Source organism: Lutra lutra, chromosome 4 (assembly GCF_902655055.1).
Source record: "Lutra lutra chromosome 4, mLutLut1.2, whole genome shotgun sequence".
Taxonomy (NCBI): domain Eukaryota; kingdom Metazoa; phylum Chordata; class Mammalia; order Carnivora; family Mustelidae; genus Lutra; species Lutra lutra.
The window spans coordinates 101664571-101689951 of record NC_062281.1 but is presented as its reverse complement, the minus strand read 5'-3'; the positions used below and the strand labels follow the sequence as shown (position 1 = coordinate 101689951).

The window sequence follows — 25381 nt, the reverse complement described above, 5'->3', positions numbered from 1 at the left end:
ATTATTCACATTTTAGAAGAGAAAGGGAGACCCAGAGGGGCCGAGTAATGTGCTGAGTTCTCACTGCTAGTGAGCGGTGGCTCTGGGGCTCACACCCAGGTGGGCTGGCTCCAGAGTGTGCCAGTTTTCCCACTATGCGCAACTCTGCAACAGTGGAAGATCAAGGAAACCCCCAGTGTCTGTTGAGAGGGGACTAGCCAATGGAGTACAATATAGCCATTCAAAAGAGGGAAGATGCTCTATGTTCTAGGACAAAAAAGATCTCCGAGTTATATCAAACATAAGCTGTTAAACAGAATTCTGCCTGCTCTGTTCGTGTCCAGGAGAGAATGTGTGTGTGTGTGTGTGTGTGTGTGTGTGTGTGCGCGCGCGCCCGTGCGTATGCACCTGTATTTGTCCGTATCTAGTCTCTGAAAGAAAACACCGTTAACTGGTCTCCATTGACTGCCCCTGTCCAAGGGAGCTTGGTAACAGAGGGACTGAGGGGCAGGGAGGGGAAGGAGGTATTGTCCCTTAAAAGCCCTTTTGTGACTTTTGAAGTTCTCCACTTCCCTTGTTGAGGATCTTCAGGGGACCTGGTACCTGGTGCTCCCATCCCCACCTGGATTCTGAACCAACTGAGAAGTACTGTCTTCATCACACATTTGGCACTGGAGAACATGGCATGTACGTGGCTGCAGAGAAGGGGACAATCCCCTCCCCTCCCCTCCTCACCTCTGAACCAGTGGCTCAGCTGTGCCCAGGAGTCACAGAAGAGGTCATGTATACTTTGAAAGCTGCACGCAGAAGGTTAAAAAAGGAAGAGGAAGGGCAGAGCAGGTTCACCCAGATTCTGACCCATGGACTCCCATCAGATGGGTCACTCCTCCGATGGGACATCCTTGAGGAGTGTTACCTTACTGGGGCTTAGTCTATAGCCAAGGAAGCGGCAGGGGGAGAAAAGCAGCCTCCCCAAATCTCTCTGAGATAGCACATCAGGCAGTATGTTTAAAGACTGAGATTGGGAAATTCAAGTTCAAAGAGATCAAATAATGTAGCCAGTCTCTCCCGTTGAAGAGGTGGCAGAGCCACACTTGTATCCAGTCCTCTGACTTGCAGTCCCCTGCGTCTTGCCTCCAGGCCACGCTGCTCCACCCCAGAGCAGGCAGAGTGGCAGAGAAACTAGCAAGGGCAAGTCCGGTGACCCGATCCAGAAAAGCTCCTGACAGCTGGTTTTTGAGAAGATGGCGGAAGGGTCGGTCCAGTGTGGGAGTGAATGGACCAAGGAGAAAGACAGTTTGGGGATGTGGTCTTGTGAAGAGGCCACAGCACAGCAGAGTGGCCACCCCAGGAGGGCACCAGAGGCTCTTCTGTCGGTGGTTGAGGAAGTGCCTCTCTAGCTTTCACCTGACAGCAAACAACACTACCGACCTTGAAGCTAGAAGTCCGGTCAGCTTTCCAGTTGAGAGCCAGGGTTTGTCCCACAGTTCTCAGAGAAGGACGCATTATCCTAGGACCATCTACTTGGACATGAAGAATCATGTTAATTACCTTCCCTCTCTTTTCTTGAAGCTTCCTATTTTTAACAGCAGAACCCTACTCTTACAAAGTTTTAGGTTTTGTCTGCCTCCCATGAAAACTGGTGTGCCCCTAGTCCTGCTGGAGGGTGAAATGAGTAGTTAAATAATTGACCATAGATATAAAAGGTCTTTGCCAGGGAAGGGAAGAAGAAAAGTCTCTGGAACCCTCATTCGTGGAATTAGAACAAACCTGTAGGATTGTGAGGGGGAACTGGTTCTCTAGGTTCAGGAATATAAATCCTGCATGACAACCGTGGATGACTTCATGTGTCGTGGAAGATTGATGCCTGCTCTCTTGCCTTGGGCAGGAGCATGGCCTCACAGAGCCGAGACCGGATCACTGTTTGTAGAACCGGTGGACTTGTGCTTTAGTACGTGGCCACAGAGAGGGACTGGAGTTGTTCTGTGGCTGAGGGAAAAGGTAGCACTTTTGATGTTCTTGAATCGGAGACTCTGGGAGGTAGGGGGACTAGCCACAGGAAATAGAGAGATGGCAGGAATGGTATGGTCTCCTCGCCCCTGCCCCTTCCCATCAGGCTATTGAGTAGCTCTGAGTTCCCTACCAATGGAGGGGTTAGAGTAGAAGCTGAAGGGACCATGTTCATGAAAGACACTGTGAGAGCTTAGACCTAAACGTTGTAGAACAGGCGTGGAATTGGGTCAAGAGCCAATCTCTCTGCCCCCTGCCCCCCCCCCGCAATGACCCCCGGGCTGCCTAGTATCCTGAGTGCTGAGACTGGATGGCACCCTCGCTACAAGACACCAGAAGAGCAGGGATTTTACGAGGGCAGCAGAGGCAGTGATGGGGAGCTCCTGGAACTCTCTGAAATAGCAGGGAAGACTTCACATGGGGACAGAAGGTGCAGACATGCAGGTGGCTCTGGCATTTCGGACAGTACAGCCTCCCTTGTACCCACAGCTCCCAATGCCTCCCTCGGTCTTGATTTGTGCTTCCTGATGTGACTGAATATTTCACTCACCTCACCTTGGTTTCCCACTGATCCATTCAGTCCACAGACAATGTCCCAGAGAGGACAATCTTTCCCCCAAGAAAACCTGACACCTGCTGGTTTGGCCGATACCCCTTCTTCTGATAGCAGGTAATACCAATGCAGAAATAAATATCGCAATATTGTACTTGAAACTTTTCTGGAAACACACTTCCAGGGATATCCCAGGAGAAGTTAGTCATACCTGAGAGTCCATTCAACACCAGTCAGGAGTTTATTGGCGAACCAAGAAAACACAAGTGATCTCCTGGCCCCCTGAGCCAGGTTTTGCCCCTTTTCTTCACCTGCGACTGCTGTTCTCAGCTAGCAGCAAGCAATCACTGGCAAGTCAGAGGGTCCTGCAGTACACCTGAGAGATCACAATCGGTCCCCACAAGGTGGGGGGGGGGGGTCGGTTGTCATGACAACTCTATTGTAGCATCACTTAATTCATAAACTAAATAAATCTTCAGTCACATCTGTTCAGCATGAGCCATTTTCTATGGAGTCAGGACACAGGAGGAGGGCTTCAGTGACTTGTCTATTTTGTGGGGAAGAGAAAAAGGAAATCGAGTTGAGATCTGTTGCCTTCCTCTGCTGCGTGTTTCTGCCATAGAAGTTGCAAACTCTCTCGTGGTGGCTTTATGGGGACTAAACACCGTAGTTTGTTCTCAGGGCAGAAATCAGCTGTCATTACTTGAAAGCCCTTCTGTCAGTCAATAGGGAAGCTTGGCACATGGGGCTTCCATTCACCTCTCACCAAGCTTTGGTGATTTAATGCCATTGGACCCCTGCAGAGCCCAGGAACATCAAAGCCAGACGGGTCTTTGATTCCAGCTGCCATGTTCCAATTGCCTGAGTGTGAGGAAGCAGGCCACGGCTAACACAGGTCACACAACTCCTTGCTCAAACAGAGTAGGGTTAGATTCCCTTGCCTCAATTTCCACCACTCTGTGTGCCTTTCCTGTCGAGTATCTATGCTGACAATTTTCATATGTGAAAAAGTGATGGTTCGTCTCCTTCCCACTCTGCATTATAAGTTCTATGAAGCCAGATGCCATTTCTTTTTCTTGCCTTTGTATCCCCAACACCTAGCATGGTCCCCGTGCATTGAAAGAAGAGTGTATGTATGACTAAAAACTCCTGGGGAATATGAGAATGGGGTCCTCAATCTATAGCAGAAAACAGGCCCAGAGAAGTGAAAAGTTACCCAAGATCATGCCTTGAAGAAGTGACACTGGGTTTTTGCAAAAACCTACAGTATAATTGTGTCCTAAAGGGAGGGGTCTTGGGCACAACTACCTTCCCCATCTCCACCAGTTCCCAAAGCTCTTAGAGGACAAAAGGGAGCCAGGCCTTTGATTTCTTAGGGCTCCTCCTCTGCCATGGGGCCAAATTATCACAGGGAGAGTATGAGACCTCTCGGTCTTAGCTTTGAATTCCAGATTCCTCCAGTTCTACCCCGTGTTTCAGTAGCAGGTGCTTCCAGGTGTGTGTGTGTGTGTGTGTGCGCGTGCACGTGTGTGTGTGTGTGTGTGTGTGTGTGTGTGTGTGTGTGTATGCACATGTTTACTCTCATTCTCTGAAGCATTGTTTCCTGCACTTCCAGACCCAGAGGAGGGGGGAGCCTGCTCGTAACTATGTATACAGTCCCTCGGTGGCCCAACGTACTTCTGTGACTTCTGAGCATAAAAAAAGGGAAAAAAAGCCCTACTAGCCAAACAGTGACACTTGTATGTGGTGTTCTTCCTATCCTGTGTCTCCTTGAGAGGTTAGAAGAACCACCACATGGTGGTCTTGAGGATTTTGGTTTCTCTGATGCTGCTCCAAAGGAAAGGTGAACAAAAATAAAGAGAGAGAGAGAGAGAAAGGGAAGGTGGGCAGATCCACATAGTCCCTGCTGAACAAAATTCCTATCCTCTGGTTAGGAAAGAGGATCCCTAAAGATCAGGTAACTGTGGGGCCCAGGGCGCAGGATGAGCCATGGAGGGAACTTACCAGAGGTGTGGGGATCACAAAAGAAGCTTGACTGGTTTTCTGGCTTCTAGCGAGGATTTTACCTGTAATACCCAAGGGCAGAAGGAGGCACAAAGCTTAAGGGCCCTTCCTCCGGTGACTGAAGACCAGAGCTGAGGCCCGTGGGCCTGTCGCCTCCACTTCTGGACCTTCTCAAGGAGACTTTTCTATGTCTACTTACCCACGGGCCCCAGAGGTCCTTTGACAGTCCCCCCAGGTGAACAAAAGTTTCAAGCAAAGAGTAAGTCTACCTCCCAAAGGTTGTATGCTGGGGAGGCAGGTGACCTTCCACACACTTGGACCTATGGTGTGGTCGTCTCAAGGTCTCCCTCCTCCCTAGTCTAAGTGGTCCCACTTACCACGGCCGCCATACCCTCTCTGTTGCCTCTCATGGGGCCTTGGTCACCATGAAGCAGAATCTCCCCCAGCCCATGGCTGGCTGCATTGACCTCCATGTGTCCAGGCAACAAGAAGAGGGTCACACTCACTCATTTGAAAGCTACTCCTTGGCCCCTTTTATTTTGCTTAATCCCCACCCCACAGTGACTACTTACCCCTTCTACTCCTTTGGCTTCTCCTTCTTTTGGACAAATGACTGATTATAAAGATGGCCCCCAAGCCTGTGATCAGTATGCAGATGATGAGAATGGACATCCTGGAAAGAGTCACAGACCGACAGAATTCATGTTGCTCGAATTCGGTTCTCTGCCCAGGATCCCCTTTCCTGGGATCTGCTCCATCCTCCGCCCCCACCCAGTTCCAGGAGCTCTGCCACCGTGTCCCTTCAGAGTGCTCCTGTCCCCCTGATTGGACTTGGGCTAGTGGACAGACAAAGCAGGTCTGAGCTCCTTCCTCAGAGACTAACAGACTTAGAGCAGGCAGAGCCAAGACTGGCTGGTCTCTTGAGCAGGGGAGACATAAGCTCAGGAGCTAGAAATGGCCAAAATGAAACAGAAAAGAGCAGCGCAGAGAGAGAGGTGGCAAGCACACATGAGAGCAGCAGATCAGAGACTGAGAAAAAGTCCCAAAGATGCTCTGGACCATTTCTGAGGGCGCCATGTCCCGCCTTTCACATGTGAGACACTGCTCTCTCCTTAGGACAGATTTTCTCCATGCTGTGTCACCCTTGCCTGCCTCCCGCCACCCCCATAGCCCGTTTGTCTTCACCTGGAGCGATCAGTCTTGCGGACCACTCTGGATGCCTTGCAGCTTCTGGTCTTGTTGCCTGACAGGCCTGCATCAGAAAGAATGTGCTGAGGGTCTAGTGAGCCAGTCCCCAGACCTGCCCTTGCCTTCTGCATCTCTGCGTCTCTGGCTGTCATTCCCTCAACCCTCAGAGACTGAGTGTTCCGAACAGATGCTAGCCCAAGCTGAGGCACCCTAAGTGTGCCCTGCATGAGGCAGAGAGTGGAGGGAACAAGTAGGGCCTGACATCCAGCCCACACTCTGCTCGCCAAGCCATATACCACCGGTCACTGGGTTCCTTGCACCTGGAGATGGGACCCTCTTTCCAGATTTGCACAAAAGCCCTGTGTGGACTGGAAGTGGCCCATGGTTAGAGAGTCCCAGGCTGAAGCCTATGGGAGGGGACACCAGAGGCACAAGAGGGCCAGTCCAATCCTTAAGGAAGGAGCCAATAGGTGACATCATTGCCACACTGTGCTCCTGACAGCCACCAAAACCCAATGGGAAAAGCTCTGCCATGGCCACCCACATTGCCTTCTCTGGCAAATCTAGCTGGGGAGGTTGTGGGGGCTTAAACTAAGGAGACATTTAGGTGAGACCTCTTTCATCCTGAGCCTAACTATACAGTAGAAACACACTAGGTGTGAGGATGTCACCCATTGAATAAGATACTTGTTAGACAAAGGAGTAGTTGCTCACGTGTGAGCAAGACGCTCTCTCCAGCACCAGGAGGCTTCCTACAGGTTTCCTTAAGTTCTTGGTTTGTTTTCCTACTGGCATTGTGCTCTGGGCTATGATAGAAAGACCTCCCTCCTAGAAACGCAAAGAACTGAGAAGACACAGAGGGAAAAAAGAGGCTGGTGCTTTCCTTAAGCTCTTTGCCGAGACAGAGGCTTTCTCATGTAGAGAAGAGACTTTGAACAACTGACAGAAGAATTTTGGTGAGCATCTGGAGAACTCAGCCCTGGCCCAAAAGACTGGTTGACTGGCTTGGACAGACCTTCCCCTAGATGCTCCAGTCCAACCTGCACCCACCCAGCAGCCTCCATGTAAACTGTACTCCTGACCCGTTTGGCCGTGATCTTCATCACCATTTCTGAGGGGGCTCATCCGGGTACCTGGGTCATTTTTCATAGCCTCACTTGCCTCTCAAGAAATGGAGCTTCAAGATTCTAGACCTACAAGGCTGGCTATGGAGCACAGATGTGTAATATCAACCTTTGAGCTTTTCCTGGCCAGCAGCACAAAGCCCTTCCACTTATTAGCTGCCATGAGCCTCTCCCAAATCCCATGAGCCAGATCGCTGTGAGGGAAGGGAGCTTCCAAGAGGACCCCAGAGCCCACACACCCTCCTCTTCCCTGAATTCCAAGCTAATCCCCAACAATCAGCAATCACCCAACTTCGGAAGGAAGGAGAGACCAGGTTACCCCCAAAGAACCTAGGGGGAGCCTGACTTGGTTCTCCCCGGCCTCAACGAGTAGTTACCACATATAACACACACGCATGACTGTGGGTTATCCCTGACTGGACTCCTGACAGGCTCCTTACCTTTCCCAGACCAGAGATCACTGGCCAGGCCTCCCGAGCTATCAGTCACCACCAGCTCGGTAGAATCCATGTCGTCCCTGGCAAAGGCCCTCTGGATGCCGCACCAGTACCAGCCTGCGTCCTCCTTGGTCAGGCAGGACACAGTGATGATGAGCTGGCTTCCCGTGTCCCTCAGGGCCACACGGTCCGTACTGTTGGGCGTGAAGGCGATGATGGTGCAGTAGTCCCGGAAGTAGCCTCGGCACCAAAATTTGGGGTGGTCCTTATAGTGGGCGTTGTAGCTGCAGGTGGCAGAAGTTGTGTCCAGCACAAAGCTCTCCTTGACCTTTTCGTCCATGACCATAGCATCTGTGAAAACACACACAGGCAAGCGTGCGCCCATGCGTGCACACGACACACATGCATCATTGTTCCTTTAAACATGTTGCAGCCCCTGCCATCCATCCCCCAGAAAAATCAGTTAAAGCACAGGAAGCTGATTTTTTTTTTCCTGCCTGTCTTGGGTTAGTGACTGTTAGGGGCCAAAGAGGGTCCCCCTAAAATTCGTATGTTGAGGTGTTAGCCTCCTGCACCTCAGAATATGACTGTATTTGGGGATTGAGACTTTTAAGAGGTAATTGAGTTACAGTGGGTCATTAGAAAGGGCCTAAGGCCACCTGCCTGGTGTCCTTATGAGAAAGGAGCTTAGGATACACACAACAGGCCGAGGGACAGTCATGTGGGACACAACAAGAAGGCCAAGGAGAGTGGCCTCAGAAGAAACCAGACCTGCCTTCACCTTGATCTCGGACTTCCAGCCTCCAGAAATGGAAAGAAATAAATCTCTGTCATTCAAGCCAGCCAGTCTGTGGTGCTGGCTCTGGCAGGCCTGACAGCTACTACCACAACCCTAAGCAAGTCTTGTGGCTTGGCCCGAGGGGTCCCCCTCTGCACGGATATAGGCAGCCTCTCACCACTGCCTGGCAGGGGGCTTGAAGAACCCGAGGCTCACTGTGAGCACATCCTGTGCCCCTAGCCCCCTACTTAACTGAGGCCCCCTCAAAACCTGAGAAGGTTCGGAGGCTTCTGCCTGCCGCACAGTGCTGAGAGCAGAGGGAGTCAGGTTCTGTTCTTAGGAGCTCAGAACTTTCCATTTCCTCTGTGCAAGGCCTACAGGGGCAGCACTGTCATGTCAGGATGTTGTGTAGTGAGGAAGTCATGCACACCACATCCCCCTTGACCATGGCTGGGGAAGTATCTGAACAAGGAGCAGAGATGGGCAGCAGGGCCCCCCTGTCTCTCAGCCTTCCAGAGGTGGACTAGGTCCCCACAAGCGCTGCCTGGGACCTGCCTGCACGTTCACGTCCCCCATATGAATTGATATGATATTTTATTCTCCTATCCACCCCACAAAGTAGATGGGGTGATGCTCACTCTACAGGCCTGGGTGGGGACCCAAGGAGAGGCACAGCAGCCGTCACGGTCACCAGGTCAGTCCCCAGGGTCTCGCCTCTGGGCTCGGGCACAGGCAGACAGCAGAAAGTCCCAGCCTTATCCATCTGCACAATCTTTGGAGAAGGGGAAGGGACAGGGAAGGGGAACTTAACACTGAGAGAATACAGAGCCCACATTTTAGCTGAGGTCTTCAAATTTCTTGCAACCCTCCTTTTAAAAATTTTTTTCCCTCCCCTCACTACCCTCCTATCAGAGGTAAGAACAAGGATGAATTTGAACAGGATCTCTTTTCTCCTCCTTTCATTTTCCTATCCCATTCCTGCCGGGGTTCGAGCTATTGAGCCGGCACTCCAAGTAGGAGAGGAGAAGGAAAGGCAAGGAAATGCAAGGTGTTTGGGAAGTTTGGAGGCTAGAGATGTTCCTTCCCCTGTCTTACCTGAAAAGACAGTCAAGAAGAGCAGAATGAAGAACACCATGACTGGAAGGAAGTGAACAGCCTTCAACTAGAATGACAAACCATGCCCAGGGGTCTCAGGAATCCTGGATCTGATTAAGGGAAATTGAGATCTTTGAGCTTCAAGTGGGTTTATCCTGTTTGAAGAGACCAGGCCAAAGGAAACAACCAGTCAATCCAAGCAGTGCTGCAATGTGTAGCTATCCAAGTTGTGCACTGCACAAGCATACCTTATCAGAGAGAAGCCATTTGTGGAAATAAACTTATTTATATAATAATATAGGCAACGGAAAAAATTGTGAGCTTCCTGGCACTCCCAAAATAGCAGTGGAGATTCCCCTTCTGGATAAATGCACCCTGGTGCAACAAAGCCTTGTACCCACTTGGAAGAGCACAAGCACACTCATCAGTGTTTACACACATCCAGGTGTGCAACTGTGCCTGTCCTGTCAATGGACCAGGTGATAATGCTAACTTCCCCAACTCCCAGGTGAACACTGAAGCCTCCCTCGTGGAATGTGGTTGGGGGTGAAGTGTGAAGCTGTTAGGAACAGATGCATCTGGCATCTGGAGCATGGAGCCATGTACACGTGGGTGTTTGGGTGTCGGCAGCCACAGCTGCTGCGTCCAGACCTCTTGAGAGCTTCCCGGGGCAGAGCTGGGACAAATCAAGGAGATCTGTCTCTGCAGCAAGAGAAGCTTCTCTTGGTTCCTGCTGGGGCTCAAGGCCTGACCACTGATTGTGAAAGTCTGAATTACAGAACCACTCCTCCAGTGAATTGAGGCTGAACACTACTTATCACCCCCCACCCCATATATAGCCCTCCCCATCAAAGGCCGGGCATGGATGTGTGTCCAGGTTGTTCAGTAACACATGTGGTCCAGCGGCGGGCCTGTTTCCCATGCCTGTTTTACCTGTGCCTCGTTGACTCCTCTCAAACCTCTGTGAGTTCAACAAATAAACTGCAAGGTGGGGAAAAGGGGCGGGTGGAGGAGAAGGGAGGAAGGAGGAATCTGCCGATTACAAGGGGCTTAGGAAAAGAACAACAAATTGCAGTATATGGAACATATTTGAATCCTCACCAAAGGTCTAGACAGTGGCTAGTTGATGATATTAAGAGATTGTTAAGTTCTTTTCAGATGTGATAATGACATTATCAAGAGCCAGTTTCTGAGGGGCGCCTGGGTAGCTCAGTCAGCTGAGTGTCCGACTCTTGGTTCCAGCTCAGGTCGTGATCTCAGAGTTTTGAGGTTGAGCCCCGCATCGGGCTCCACACTCAGTGCGGAGTCTGCTTGAGATTCTTTCCCCCTCCCTCGCCCCACCCCCTACTCACTCTCTCTCAAACAAATAAACAAATAAAATCTTTTTTAGAAGGCTGGTGGAACTATGAGTTCCTTTAAAAAATAAATAAATAAAATAAATAAATAAAAAATAACCAACCTCGAAGATGGCTCCTGGCACTCATGCTATTATTCAGTCCCCTCCTAAACTGAATCAGGGCTGGCCTGTGTGATCAAGAAAATCAATAAAAACTGGGGTGTCTGGGTGGCTCAGTCAGTCGGGCACCTGGTTCTTAATTTTGGCTTGGATCATGGTCTCAGGGTGCTGGGATTGAGCCCTGTGTCGGGCTCCATGTTCCGTGCAAAGTCCACATGTTCCTCTCCCTCCTCTCTCTTGCTTTCTTTCTCTCAAATAAATAAGTAAACAGATAAAACCTTTAAAAAAAAATCAGGGGTGCCTGAGTGGCTCAGTGGGTTAAGCCTCTGCCTTTGGCTCAGATCATGGTCTCAGGGTCCTGGGATCGAGCCCTGCATTGGGCTCCCTGCTCAGTGGGGAGCCTGCTTCCTCCTTTCCCTCTGCCTGCCTCTCTGCCTACTTGTGAGCTCTCTGTCAAATAAATAAATAAAATCTTTTAAAAAAAATTTTTAAAAATCAATAAAAAACACATAGCAACTGATCGTTCATACTGACACTGTGGTTGTATTTTTAAAAATCACTTATCTCTAATTCAAGCAGAGAAAGTCAACTACCATATGGTTTCACTTATTTGTGGAGCATAACAAATAGCATGGAGGACAAGGGGAGTTAGAGAGGAGAAGGGAGTTGAGGGAAATTGGAAGGGGAGGTGAACCATGAGAGACTATGGACTCTGAAAAACAATCTGAGGGTTTTGAAGGGGCGGGGGGTGGGAGGTTGGGGGAACCAGGTGGTGGGTATTGGGGAGGGCACGGATTGCATGCAGCACTGGGTGTGGTGCAAAAACAATGAATACTGTTAGGCTGAAAATAAATTTTAAAAATTTTTTAAAAATCACTTATCTCCGAGAAAGCCACATCCAAACGGACGCTGGGAAAGGCTTGGAGATAGCACCATGAAACCGAAGAAAGTAGCAACCCAAGGAGAAATGGATTGGGCACCGATATCAGTAAAGTGCCCAACTCATGAAAAGGTAACATTGTCAAGCAAATGAGAGGCCCAGAGTTATGGAGAAGGAGTCATGTGCCCGCTAGCATTCTGAGTATTCCTTGGTGCTCTTTGTTCTATTGCTGCTTCATCAGGGTAGAATTAAGTTTCACTCCTTAGATGTATAACTTAAGATGATGAGTGGATAATAAGAATAAGCCAAGTGATGGGGAGCCTGGGTGGCTCAGTGGGTTAAAGCCTCTGCCTTCGGCTCCGGTCATGATCCCAGGGTCCTGGGATGGAGCCCCACATCGGGCTCTCTGCTCCGCAGGGAGCCTGCTTCCCCCTCTCTCTCTGCCTGCCTCTCTGCCTACTTGTGATCTCTGTCTGTCAAGTAAATAAATAAAATCTTAAAGAAAAAAGAATAAGCCAAGTGATCATTTAAAAAATACCTTGCATAAATAAAAGCTGAAATGTTTGCAGATGAAATAATTTAATGTCCAAAATGTCAAGATAATCAGGGTGCGGCAGGTGGGGAGGGACACAAATGGAACAACGTGGGCTGTAAGTTGATCGCTACTGAAGCAGGATAATAGATATCCGAGGGGTCATTATTCTGGCCTCTTCACTTTTGTGTGCCTGAACTTTTCCATCATAAATAGGAAAAAAACCAAACCAAACAACACTCGGGTATGACAAGGTTCAGTCCTAGGATCTTGCCTGGGTTCATACGGCTAGTACAACAGGCTGACCTGATGCTAAGTCTTCCACAATAGTAACAACCTGGCAAAAGTACAGAGACGTCAGACTTCATGAGGGGACGGGGCATACACCGTGTCATCTGAGCAGTCAGGGCAATGCGCAGCTGTCTTCCCATTCGCACAATACCCAGCACGGCCTCTAAGCACAGAGTATCTCTAGAAAATGTACATCTGGTTGTAAAAAACTAAATGTACCCATGGACAATGGCCAGACCATCTATAAAAATAGAGCTCTGCACAGAATTTCTGGCCCAGGAAACCAGCATCTTATCTACAGTAACTGGCCAGGGCAGCCAGCCTGCCAGAAGTCAGATTTGTAGGAAATCAGACCATAATCTCCAGCAAAAGTCCAGAACACCAAATGGTAATCCCTGTGACAATCAACCCCAAGTAGCTAGTCATAATGGACAGCTTGCCAAATTTTTGTCCTGCTTCCACCTTGGGACCAACCAGAGAAAGCTGGATATGCTCTCCTAACCCATCCCACAGGCTGACCCCCTTCCACGAGCCCTCCCGAAGCTTTCCCAGCCATCAGCCTCCAGCCAGAGCCCAGCGGAGCCTCACTGTGACCCCAGAAAGCTGCCCCAATCCGCTAGGAGTCCCTGCCAAAATTTGAGTGGCCGTCACCCGCTCTCTTTCCATTGCAAGCTTGGCAGTAGCCTTCGCTCTTTCTCACTTGGTCTTCATTTACCCACAGTAGACTTGATTAAAAAAAAAAATAAGTCTATAAACTCAACATCTGCTTTTGTTCCAGTGAATTCATACAGAGGAAGAGGAAGCAAACTTCAGTTTTGTCTGGGTATAATCTTCTCCCCTTCTTCTTGGAGCACAAAAATCCTGCAGCCACCCTCAGCTGCTCTGTGGAAGGGAGCTAGCCAGGAAATGGGCTCCAGGAGGCTGCAGGGATGCTAATCTCTGAGCCTGAAACTCTGGAGTGGAGCTCGGCCACTTCTACCAGAGCTCCTCACGGGAAGTCTTGGTTCATCTTTCCTGAGTCCACTCCAAAAGGCTTTCTCGCGTTAAGGCTTTCTTCTGGGCTGGTGGAACCTCTTAGCTCAGGACGTTCTCATTTGACCAAAACAAAATTAAAAAAAAAAAAAAAATACAACTCCCTGCAAACCCCCAGTGGGTTTGCTAAGCAGTGGCCTTCAGAAAGAAAGAGAGAGAGAAGGGGGAGGATGAGGACAAAAGGAGAAGAGAGGGGAAAACAGGTTTTTTTCTGAGACTCAGAGTCTACGGCTCATCTTATGACACCAAATGACACAGGACAGACCGCTGTTTCGTTTTGAGGGAAGTGGTCCCTTTAATGGCGGTTTCCTTAAAGAGCAGGTGCTAAGTGTTGCTATAGCAACCAGCAGAGATTGCTTGTAAACTATGAAGTGCTTCTGTTTGGGACGAAAAAACGAAACAACACTTCCCTCAAGGATCCAACTGGGCAAAGATGCCTTCTGGGCTGAAGCACACACAAGGGTCACCAGAAGCCTCACAGTAAACCCAGGGCATCATCCAAAAGGAGAATTTTAACTAAGCACAAAAATGAATTCGGGGTTTGGCGGGGAAGCCTTAAATCAAACAACAAGATGCCATTAAGGAAAAGAAATTGTGGTTTGGGGTCCACGCTTGGATTTTTAGAGAGCAAAGATCCCCAAATGTTGAAGGGGAGACTGATGAGATGAAAGTGGCCTCCCACACTTCCAGGGACAGTGGAGACCAGTCCTGGTCGTTCACCTTTAAGATACGATTGTGAGCAGTGCAGGGAAGTGGGCAGGTCAGTAAGCAACTCAGCTTGGCATTAGTAGGAAAGTAGATTTAAGTCTTCAGACTTCCCAGATAGTGTTCATTCTTCCTGGGGTGACGGGGCGGGGGGCGGGGTAGAAGTGAGGAACTTCACTGAAATGAAATGTAATGTTAACTAGATAAATATGATTATCGGGCTCTGGCCTAAGATTGCCATCAGGATAAACTTTCAGAAGTGGCTAAGAATTACTTAAAAAAAAAAATCTGAAGTACATTTACCCTCTTTGAAGTGGTTTAATTGAAATCCCCATCTTGTTGCTCTCATTAGGCTCAAACATTCATTGTTTGGGGAGAGTCCGAAGTTACAAATTTGGATATAAATTATGTAAACTATGAAGTGCTTCTGATGTCCCCTTGAATCTTCGGAGCCACATTCAGTGCTGAAAGTGTGTGACTGGGACTCTGTCCCCGCCTGGTGTCTGGATTAATGAGACATCCGTGACAGTACCTAGGGCAACCTTCCCCCCAAGATCCAGGAGTCCTTGAGCACACAAATCATTGTTGGATCCATGCATCTGGTAATTGTCCATTAGGTGAACTCGAGAGTTTGGCCTTTGGACAAGTGACAAGTCCTTCTTCATGCCTGAGAATAGGTGGTGAGGAGTTTGGGTTCTCCCGAAAGGTAGGGCTGAGTTTAAATCTCGGCTTTACACTTTACTTGTTAACTGTGTGACTATAGACAAGTCCATTTTCCTTCTGCAAAATGGACAGGACAATAATCGTGGCACCGACCTCAGAGATGGTCAGGATCAGAAGTGCTCATGTCTGGAAAGTGCTTAGCACATAGACAGCACTCCACAAATAGTAGCTATCCCGTGTCTCTTTTCTGCCTCTTTTGATCCTTCTCTTAACAATAGACAAACAACTCATGAAGTTGGCAAATGCTCCTATCAGCCCAGGAAGAAGGAGCAGGATGTTCTAGGGCAAGGGGTGAGAGGCCCAGAGTTCAAACAGGTGAACATGGCGTGGTTCCCAGTGGCAAGCAGCTTGAGTGCCAAGAGCAGCCAGCTGGGTCTGTGAACCCCAAATGACCTTGACCCTCAGCAAAGAGTTACACGACAGTTAGCGGTCATCTTTTATTCACTCAAACACAATTACAGGTGAACTCAGCAGTTTCAGTGCCCCTTTGTGACACTCTGTCCTGCCATCTCCCCGGCCTCTGCTGGTGTGGTTTCTCTGCCTGGTGCCACAAAGAGTGGAACTGAGTCACCACCACACCCATGTCCAGTGGGACCAGGAACTTTCATCACTAAGTCAACAAGGCATCCTTCAGATTCCATGACTTCTCCTGTTTGGGGAGGAGGAACCACAAGTAGTAGTGACCATAGAACATTCTCCTCAAGTGAGGCTTCGAGAACATTGAATTAGAGAAGAAAGACAGGAAAACAATTGGATTACAGGAAGGGATGTTAGGGGAGGTACAGTTGGAGGCAGTCAGTCAAATGCTTCCCATCTCAGTAGAAGGAATTAAGGACATGAAAGGCCGTGGCTCAGGTGGATAGGTCCTCAAGTATTTACTGACGCTGAATCCGAAGGTCAATGGAGAGAAGAGTCATCTTTCCCGGATAACTACTCAGAAGTCTGATCAGTGCTTGGGTCCAAGGCTGAGGACTGGCAGATCACACAGGTTTTGAGGATCAAAAGATAGGTCTCCTTGAACTTCTTTATTTTATAAGCATAGACAATAGGGTTCATCATGGAGTTAGCATGGGAGAGCAGAATGCCCAAGTACAGAAAGATTTGCGGCACCTCACCATGAAAGTAGGTGATACAGTTGATAATAGACAAAGGCAGCCAGGACAAAGCAAATAGGAAGAGAACCAGAAACAAAGACTTGGCTGTCTTGAACTCCCGTCCGTAAAATGCACCTGTCTCTTTGGAGCTCGAAAAGTTCTGATTGAGTTTATTCCGGATGACATAGAATATGTCAAGGTAGATGGCACACATGACAATCAGAGGGATTAAAATCCAAGTGAAGAAGCTGAAGTAGACCATGTAGTCCATCCTCATGACAGAACTGAACTGGCAGGAAAGGAAGGTGACATTTTGGTCATACTCTGAGGTCAGTTTCATGTTCCAGCCAAACATGGGCGTCAGTCCCACCAGGAACGACACCAGCCAGCAAAGGCCCAGGGCCAACCATATTCTTCTTTGAGTGGTGACCCTCCTGTATCTGTTTGAATGGAAGAGAATGGGTGAGTTCCCAGTAGGAATTGCTTACGGAGGGAGCGGGGCGATGAGGGTAGAGAAAGCTGGTGTTCAAGCAAACTTCTCTGGGGGACTTTTTAAAGGAAATATGATGTCGAATGGCTTAGACATATGTTGCCACACTCACGGCACCCTTCCAGCCTGAGAATTCTTCAGTTCGTGGAAGGTAAGAGTTTTCTAAGTCTCTTGGGATCACCTACCCAAGATGCTCTCAGAGCACGTTTCCAGCCACGCACTGTCTTGTTTTTGTTGGGCTGCTGGGCTGCAGGCCATGAGTTCAACTCTTGCCTTTCCTGCGCTACCCTCCACCTGTGCCTGCCCCTGCTTCTCTATTTGCTCCAGCACCCCACTTATTGCTCGATATATGGGGGTCTGTGGAGGTGTGGAGTTGAGGCTGAAGTGTTTCCAGGACCTCAAATGACTCCTCCAAAGAGAGGCACCATTCCTCCTCCCGCCAACCTTCCCGGCAACATCCCTCACAGACCACAAGAAGGAAACTGATTTTGTTACATACTGACAGTGTACTCAGACTTTATCTCAGTCACATTTCACAACAAACCGAAGCTAGTTTTACAACAATCCCCATGTCCTTGCTGGTGACTGGCTGAGGATAACAGTAGTGACAGCTACCATGGAGTGAGCACAGACTGGGCGCAGCCATTTTTCCAAAAGCCTTATACGTGTGAACTGTGGGATTTTATGAGGAAGGGGCAATTATTGTCCCCACTTTATAGGTGAAAAAAAGAAACAGGCAGGTGACCCGGACAAGCTTAAAGCGGCAGAGGTAAAATGGAAATGAGGTTAAGTCCGAGTTTAGAGTATCTTAACTGCTGAGGAAAGACGAGGAACCAAATCCACAAAAGTCACTTGCCCCAGCTGAGATCTCAAGATCTGGGCTTTGAGCCCGGGCTTTTTAGTATCAAAAGCTTGTCTGTAGCTTCCTCTCCACATCTCTTCCCCAAAGAGGAGAGAGGCGGCTTACAAGCCAACTGCCATTCAGGACACCTGGGGACTGAGATGTCTCCATTTGGCGGTCTGTTCTGTTCACATCATCCCAGGAACGGTTGCTACTACTTTCGGCAATGGAGGACTTTTCTTGGTTCCTTCCTCAACTTGGAAGAGGAAGCAAAGTTAAAGTAACTTTAAAATAACCTACATCTGCAAAGAGCAGAACCATCTTTAAATCTCCTGTTCTTCTCTGTTTGCTCCTTATTTTAGCTAGTAAGTTTCTTTCATTTCTAAAACTCAAGAACATTTTTTTTTACTAATTAAAGATGCATCAAGCTAGAGACGCTAAGAAAAAGAAAAAATAAAGATGCATCATGCTTTCCTCATCTTTAGCTGTTCTCCAGTCCCAGCTCACACACCAAATGGTGCAAAGAAGCTTAGTGCCCTCTTTCAAGCTCAGAGGCCAGACTGGATTTGCTTTCACTGAAGCAGCCCCGTGTCCCAGCCCCTCACTGCCCCACGCTGCCTCCTCCTACCTGACTGTGAGCTTGACCCGCAGGTATCGGTCCACAGCAATGGCTAGCAGGGACATGATGGAAGCGTGCGTGAAGATCAGCAGCAGGCAGGTCATGAAAAGGCAGTTATAAAAGTGGATGGTGATGCCCAGGCTGATGACAATGGCCAAAGGCATGACCAGCACCCCAACGGCGATGTCAGCCAGGGCCAGGGAGACAATGAAATAGAAGGTGGTGGTCTGCAGGCTGGGGTTCAGCTTGACCACCCAGATGACCAGCACGTTGCCCACGATGGCACAGAGCCCGATGAGAATCTCCATGGTTATGTAGGTGACGTTGGCCATCAACAGAGCAGTGCTGTTGACAGCCATCTTGCCCTCCCCGAGGCGACTCCCAAGCAACAGGCGTGTGGACGGGATCCGTGTGGCCCGGTGAGCCTAGCTCTCTCCGGGCATCTTGCTAGAGGTCCAGGGGCAGCTGCGACAGTCTGAACATCACGACTCACTCATTCCTTCTCTTCTCTGGTGGAACACTCCCTGGGAGACCCCTGCTTTTCTTAGAGAGAGCCCATCCAGGGGCAATCACTTTCTGCCCCTTTGTGGGCCACACATCCCTGGGCTATCAGAAGCGTGGAGGACAGTTCGATGTGGGTTGAATCTGAAAGTGCCGCTTCTCTTAGTTCCCCAGACAGACACGCTCGAGGCCTCTGCCTCCTGCCCCCAGAGGGCCACTCGAGCTCCATCGAGATAAGCAACACTCTTCAGGGCTGTTTCAGGAAGTGAAATGGGCCGAGAGGAAGCACAGACCAGGAACGCTCAGCAAGAAGATGGAAAGAGCAGACCAGGGGGTTTGAGCGGCGTGGAGAAGGCTCAGAATTCATTCACTCGGGGACCAGATGGGAGTGTAGCTCTGCAGGGCAGGGCAGTAGAAGCACAGGCTCGAAAATCTGGCTTTCTGCTAGTATAGCAGAAAGATCGCGTGACAAGGAGGCAAACAGAAGCCACAGCAAGAAATAGAATTTGGTGGCAGTCTTAGCCAGAATTTATGGTTTCTTTGCGCATGCTACAGATTGAATGATTGTGTCCCCCCGCCCCTCCCCGCCTTACACACACACTCCAAATTTACAGGTTGAGATCTGAGCCTCAAAGTGACGGTATTAGGAGATGGGATCTTTGGAAGATGCCTGGGTCATGAGGATGGAACCCTCATGCATGAGATTAGTGTCTCATAAGAGACACCCCACAGAGCTCCTTCACCCCTTCAGCCATTCATGAACCAAGGAGCTGGCTCTCGCCAGACACCAGATCTACCAGTACCTTGATCATGGGTTTTCCAGTCTCCAGAACTGAAAATTTCTATGGCTTGTAAGCCACCCAGTCTTTGGTATTCTGTTACAGTAGCCTGGACAGAATAAAACAGTGCAAAGCAGCAAGCCCTGGGAATTGGGTGGCTTGGATTGACTCTTGGTCAGACACAGCTGGGACCCAGCTTTTGTATCAAAGATCCTTTGACAAAGGAACAAGCTAAGATCCCCTGCTTAGAAGGGCAGAAAATTCAGCACCTTCCGGAAGCATATCTGCTGACTCTACGTTTCCCTTGCGGGGGGGGGGGGGGGGGGGGGGGGCACACCCACCAACATCTCACATGCCCTCACCCCAGCAACCATCCGGTGACAAACCTCTTTGAGGAACTACAGGACAAAAGGATGACCGGCCAGGCAGAAAGGAGGGAAAGGGCCACAGGCGCACATCCTCACATGGCATAACACCCATCTCCCCCCCGCCCCGATCCCCCCCCCGCCCCCCGCCACCTGCTGGAAAAGAGGAAAAAAACTGCTTTCCTGGAAGTCGCTCACCTGGGCTGCAACTTCTGGAAACCAGATACTTACAAGCAATTGGGACTTAAGGTCCACGAAGTTCATGGGTGTCTCAGTCCTGCCCAAAAGGGTGATTTAGAGGAAGGGATGGGTGGACCTGAGCCAGCACTGTGGATTGAAGGGTTTATAATATTTGCCTTAAATACCAATCTATGTAGCACCCAAATGAAAATTCAACGCTATCGGCAGTGCCATTCACATCCTCTCCAGGGCCTTGGGGAGATGCCTCGGGCTGCGGCTTCCACATCATCCTCTGCTTCCCCACCTCATCCCCATTGGGGTTGAATCCTTGTTCATCCCTGAATCCCTGAAGCCTGAATCCCTGGTTCATGCCTTCTCTACTTGCCGCTTCTCTCTGGGCAAACCTCCCCCCACCCCCAGCCCCAGACGTGAAGGCGCAGCAAACGCATCTCTGTCACTCTGGCATTTTCCAGTGTTCACTATGCCCGCATCCCTGCGCCCTGGGAGCTTGGGAAGTTTTGCCCGCCCTCAGCGTGACTTCTCATCAAAGTTTCTACTGCAACTGCCTTCTTTATCTCTGCTTCGGAGAAGGAAGTCACAGAGAGCCATTTCTAGGAGGCTGCGTGCTACCGAAAGAAGTCGCCCGAAAGCAATCGCTGAATCTTGATAATGTGCTTAAAAAAAAAAATGCACCCTCCCCTTCAGCATCTTGCCACCGGGTAGTACCAAACAGCCCTATGTGAGAGAGAGACTGTCTGCTGTAGGGACGAGTCGAGTCGTGTTGCCCGGTTGGGGTGAAAGGATAGGGAAGGAGTGAATTCCTGGGGGGCTTGGCCGCTCCGGGTCAACCTCATAGCTTTGCTCCACGTTTGAGAGCTGGTCAGAGGACAGACAGTTCCTGCACTTAGAGAGAGAGATGGGGGCCTCTGTGGGGTGATGGGCCAGAAACTGGGTGCAGGGTAAGACGGCAGAGGCCAGGAAAGAGACTGAGCCACGGATCCGGCCACAGGAAGGGGACCAAGGCATTGGGGAAGGATTGGACAGCTGGAGCTGGAAACCTGACTGGTGCGCTTGCAGATTCTTACCCCTTTCGTCCTCCTTTAGGATGTAGGTGAGTTCTTTCGGAAACAGCCCATCTCAGCTGGGTTAGAGACACCAAGGAGAGGGCTTTGTTACCCAGCACCAGTGACAAGAACAGTGTGATGGGCGCAGGATAGCCTGTGAGAGAATAATCCAGGGGGGAAAGGAGAGGCAGGGGACATGCTTAGGGCATCTGACCTAGCCACCTCTTCCCACCTGGGAATTCTCTGGAAATTTCCTCTCCATGAGCACGGCAGGCCTGAGCCCATCCCTGCTCAGGGAGGTGACTGGAGGGATGAGGAGACAGGTTTCCACAGTTACTTAGCATTTTGGCCTAAGATTGGGCCCTGAGCCGACATTTCCTTCCAGATGGAACACCAGAAGGCAGCCTGGAAAAGAAGACAGAGAGGCCAGGGCAGATGGCCATCTTGCTTACCCCCACCCCCAACCACACACAGACATGCCACAGCTGCTCTTGGGTAACTTCCCTCATCTTTCAGGGAGAGACCACCTCAGCCCCCAGAGCCACACCCAGATGCAAGTCCCCTCAGCCTCCGTATAGCCCTCAGATCAAGTCCAACCTCCCTGGAATGGCAGAGTCTCATATCCCACCCTTCGAGATGGGGGGCCTCCCAGCTTCTGCAGCCTCCTGGTGCCTGGACCCCCCTCCCCCCGAAACCGCAAGCACCACTGAGCTTTCACTTCCTTTCCCCTGTGCACCCAGCTCAGAAAGCCCTTCTCCTCGCGTCCATCTAGAACACAAGCACTTTTCCTTCAAGATTGTTCTCAGATGGGACCCCGAAGAGAACTTCCCAGACATCCCCTCCCCATGTTGTGTTTATAAGCCCCCCTCCCCTGTGATCTTGCAAGCTCCTGAAGCTTAGTGACCTCTACTTTTCATTTCTAGCCCCACCACGGTGCCTGGCAGATGGCAGGTGCTCAAGTATATTTTTGCTGAATGAATGAGTATGAACACACCTCAGTGAACCAGAGGGCATCAGCTTGGCACTGGTTACAGAAGACCAGTAAATCAGCTGGGACCTGTTGAGTACGTTCCTTTATACCATCTAGAGTGCTGAACATTTTGCTTTTATGGTTTTATCCAACACTAGGATGAAATAGACACTATAATCACAGCAGAGGCAACTAAGGCTCAAAAAGGTGACGTAATTGACCCGGGTGACGCAGCCAGGAAGTGGCAGAGCCAGCGTTCAAACTCAGGCTCCGGGCTTCAGTAAATGAATGGGCAAGTAGTGAACAACCGTGGGAAGCTTTCACAAGCGCAAGGCAGCCCCGGACTTGATGATGCCATATTATCCATCGGACGTCCTAAACTCACGTCTGGAAAAGGAAAAGGGGACCAAGACTGTGGGAAGAGAGCACAGGGGCCTTGTAGGTCTGGCACCTGCTCCGAGTTCCGAAAAGGGGGAGGATACAACAGGCCACTTGGTGGGGCTCCAAGGGAAGCTCTGGGACAGAAAGAAAATATTTCACTGGGCCAGAGTGCCAAAAATATATTTTTTTAATAATAAAATAAATTACAAGGGAGACGTGGCTCAGGGAATTTCCCCGCCTGAAAGAAGGGGGCGTCTGCATGTGTGTCAGTTTCACTAAAAGAACCTGGAATCTGTGGAAGAGGCGAGGACCCAGGAAGACCCGTCAAGCTAAACCACAGGAAAAGCATCTGGAGTCCTGGGGGAAAGGCCTCGCCCATCCCAAACCGTGGCCTGACACACCTGGACACAGCTCAGCCACAGGGAGGCAACCTTGCCCTTGGGGTTCTGCTTAATGTTGTGAAAGGCTGGCCAGAGAGCAGTTGAGCTGCTCCTTTGCAGCTTCTCAGACAAGCCTGGAGAGCCCAGGAAGCACCCAGCACCAACAGCAAGACGCTATGTGAGCAGGAGCCCCGGGGAGATGGGGAAGACCTGTGGAGACTGAGAACTGGCCCAGGCTGCTGCTGAGACAGGATGTCAGGCAGGTGGGAGGCAGTGGTTTCTGCTTGGGGCTGGCTCACACTGCCTCCACGGCTGTCTGTCGGCAGAGTTGCCCAAAACCAGTTTGTTCACTTCCTCTTGGCCCCATCACCACTTCCCCAAAGGCTTATATTTTTACAGAGCTTCATGCTTGCTAGGCAGCAGGGAGGCTTAGAAAGAGCGGGATGGCCAAGAAAGCGGCCTATCCTGGTTCCCCTCCTTATCCTACTCTCAGCCCAGCAGCAGGAGGCTGTGGTCTCCAGAAGCCGTCCTCCAGGGGCTGATCTGGAGCCGCTGTCCCCAGGGGGCTTCATACTAGGGAAGGGATCCACATGGGTTTGACCAAGAAGGAACCAGGGATTCCTGAGCCCTTATAGGCTGATTTCAGGAGGCTCACTCAGAGCCAGGGCAAGGGGGAGGGAGAGTTCAAGGTTCCTGCACTGGGAGAAACAGGAAATCCTGCTCAAGCAAAGGGGAACTCCCTGATTAAACGTCCCACCCACCAGACCCCCACCGACACCGCAGGTGTCAGAGGCCTCCAGGCCCTAACAGAGAGTCCAGAGAAGGATTCAGCTAACTCTAAGTTTTGTCCAGGTTGTAGGCACCCAGCAAGCAAGAGTCTTAGCGGCTAGAGGCTTCCCGGCACCAAGCTTCAAGTGTCTGACGTGCTTACTGGGGAGCCCCGGCTGGGGCGCTATGCTCAGCAATGACCACGAGGTGGCAACACATTCCCACAGCCTCTCAGGATGAGAGCCAAGCGGAGAAGCAGCTCAGAAAAAAACCAGAAGCAGGGAGCACTTGGTGGCACTTCCAGCGCCGTTTAGCCAGAGACCTCGGATGGTTCAGAACATGAAGGAATTGAGAACCGAGGGCAAGGGAAACAACAACAGATTGCCCCCTGCCCAAGTTCAAGCCGATCCCGTGGTGAATTTCTGGGCAGCACTAAATTCAGTCCTCTTGCCTCAAGAAGGTTGAGAAGCTGCTTCTACTTTGAGACTTGTGAGTATTCCAGTAAAGCCAGTATCTGCGTTTTTCTTTAGTGTGTGTGAAGCTGCTCACACGCTCATTCCACTTCACTCAATGAACAAAACCACCCTGTGGGGCGGTGTTATTCATCTGGGCTCACAGCAGAAGACACTGAGCCCAGAGGTCGGAGGGGTCTGCTCAAAGCCAGAGGCAACGTAGCGATGGGAGCCCACCACTGGCCTCCTCACCTCAGGGCAGGTCGGAGAAGACCAGAAGAGGGCCTTCCAGGTGAGGTGGTCCCACAGGGATGCTTAGCTGCTCCCTGTCCCTGGTGCCTCCCTTGGCACCTGCCAGTCTCCGCCCAGTCCTCTCCTTTCTGTGGGCCGTCTTGCTGGTCCCGCCTCCTGCCTTTCAGAGCCTGCAAGTTCTCAAAGCACCTTGAATGTCTTCAACTTAACGGCAAGCTTCTAATCACCCATACCGGGCAGGTGTCTCCTCAAATCCCAAAGCGGGGCAGGTCTCGGGAGCCAACTGTAGATCCTGGTGTCGACCCGCATTGCCTTTATCTAAACCCCAGAAAGTGCAGGAACGAATGAACGATATGACAGGACAACCGCTGATCCTAAATGTTTACAGCGGGGCCATATCCTGCCCCCCAACCCATTTTTTTTTAAGCCTTGTACCTAACCTATGTGATGACACTCCGTAATGCACTGGGAACATAGCAGGAGATACATAACCTCCCTCTTCTGCTGCCGTGGGCGGTCTTCCCCCCTACTCCACAAGGCCTTTTGTATCTATGATCGTGACAGTGTGTTTGAGAGAACACCAACACCTTGTAGGTAAGGACTGTTAGATCCATTCCACAGATGAGGAAACAGGCATGGTGACAAATGAGTGACTTATTCTTGGCAACACCGACAGTAAATGACAGGGCTGGGGCCCAGACCCAAGTCTACCCTTGGTTCCAAAGCCCTGGCTCTTCCCAGTGCAGTTCCACCTCAGTTATACCAAAACCCAGTTTGCCATTGGAGGCAGACATTCTTCGGTGCTCTACTGGCTAAGTCTTGTGTCATGGGTCAGGCAAGCTGGGGAGAAACGGGGGCAGTGTGTTATCTTGTCAATTGTCTGCTCCCCAGCTCAGGTGAGAAGATGGTGGTTTGGGGTCTGGGCGGGCAGCCGGCACCCCTCTGCCTTCTCCGTGTGCTGCTCCTTCCTGCAGTCTGTGATTGGACAGCAGCATCTCCCTAAATGCCTTCCCAGGTAACCTGATCCTCTCTGCTTTTTATTAAGGGTAAATACAGAAAGCTTTCATAGGAAGTATATCTCAGCATTTCATCACGACTGAGGAGAGCGATCTGTTGCCGTGTTCCTTATAGAAGTTTCCTGGCATAATTTCACTGAGGAGTTTAGGGCTGGCAAAGAGGTTGCTTTTCTTCCTAAACCAGGCTGTTTTGTTTCATCGCTTCGTGCCAAGCTTTGTGTAATTCAGCTTTGCCAAGGCAGTGAAGAGGCTCGGAGCCGGTGTTCTGTCTTCGTGACCACGTTTTTGGGAGACTTTCCCCTGTGTCTTTGGCTACCTGCCATCCCTGGGCTCCCCGAGTGTGAGCGACTCTGTCATGCCCTATTCTCCGACTGGGAGCGACCTCCCACCCTCTTGGGAAGTAGGCAGGGTATAATAAATATATACAATTAACGTTAGAAGG

General features: G+C 50.4%; 2 protein-coding genes and 1 long non-coding RNA gene across 4 annotated transcripts; 1 reads left to right on the top strand and 2 right to left on the bottom strand.

Annotated features, from left to right (window-relative positions):
• Window positions 1-2960: 2960 nt before the first annotated feature.
• TMIGD3 (transmembrane and immunoglobulin domain containing 3) lies at window positions 2961-9258 on the bottom strand. The gene is made up of 6 exons (XM_047727893.1): window positions 9169-9258; window positions 7299-7646; window positions 5732-5798; window positions 5119-5219; window positions 4547-4608; window positions 2961-3089 (listed from the first exon to the last, which is right to left on the bottom strand). Exons 1-6 carry the CDS (start codon window positions 9206-9208, stop codon window positions 3078-3080), a joined length of 630 nt encoding a protein of 209 aa, XP_047583849.1. The 5' UTR covers window positions 9209-9258; the 3' UTR covers window positions 2961-3077.
• ADORA3 (adenosine A3 receptor) lies at window positions 9227-19568 on the bottom strand. 2 transcript variants are annotated; one of them, XM_047727892.1, is made up of 2 exons: window positions 17841-19567; window positions 9227-9278 (listed from the first exon to the last, which is right to left on the bottom strand). In XM_047727892.1, the coding sequence occupies exons 1-2, from the start codon at window positions 18188-18190 to the stop codon at window positions 9236-9238; spliced, it is 393 nt and encodes a 130-aa protein (XP_047583848.1). In that variant the 5' UTR covers window positions 18191-19567; the 3' UTR covers window positions 9227-9235. The 2 variants fall into 2 exon arrangements, with proteins under 2 accessions (XP_047583848.1, XP_047583846.1); XM_047727890.1 differs by lacking the exon at window positions 9227-9278 and adding an exon at window positions 14262-16321 and having other exon boundaries at window positions 17841-19568.
• A 1006-nt stretch (window positions 19569-20574) lies between these two features.
• On the top strand, window positions 20575-24347 carry LOC125098783 (uncharacterized). Its single transcript, XR_007126948.1, has 2 exons — window positions 20575-20767; window positions 21644-24347. It is a non-coding gene; the product is annotated as an uncharacterized LOC125098783 (long non-coding RNA).
• Window positions 24348-25381: the final 1034 nt, after the last annotated feature.

Bases quoted from the DNA above. Each gene is read 5' to 3' on its own strand.
- TMIGD3 (XM_047727893.1), bottom strand. From the start codon at position 9,208: ATGGTGTTCTTCATTCTGCTCTTCTTGACTGTCTTTTCAG. The intron at 7,647-9,168 runs GTAAGACAGGGG...GTGTTTTCACAG, and splicing joins CTTCTTGACTGTCTTTTCAG to ATGCTATGGTCATGGACGAA. The intron at 4,609-5,118 runs GTAAGTAGTCAC...TGGGTATTACAG, and splicing joins AAGCCAAAGGAGTAGAAGGG to GTAAAATCCTCGCTAGAAGC.
- ADORA3 (XM_047727890.1), bottom strand. From the start codon at position 18,190: ATGGCTGTCAACAGCACTGCTCTGTTGATGGCCAACGTCACCTACATA. The intron at 16,322-17,840 runs GTAGGAGGAGGC...CCATTCAAACAG, and splicing joins CGGGTCAAGCTCACAGTCAG to ATACAGGAGGGTCACCACTC.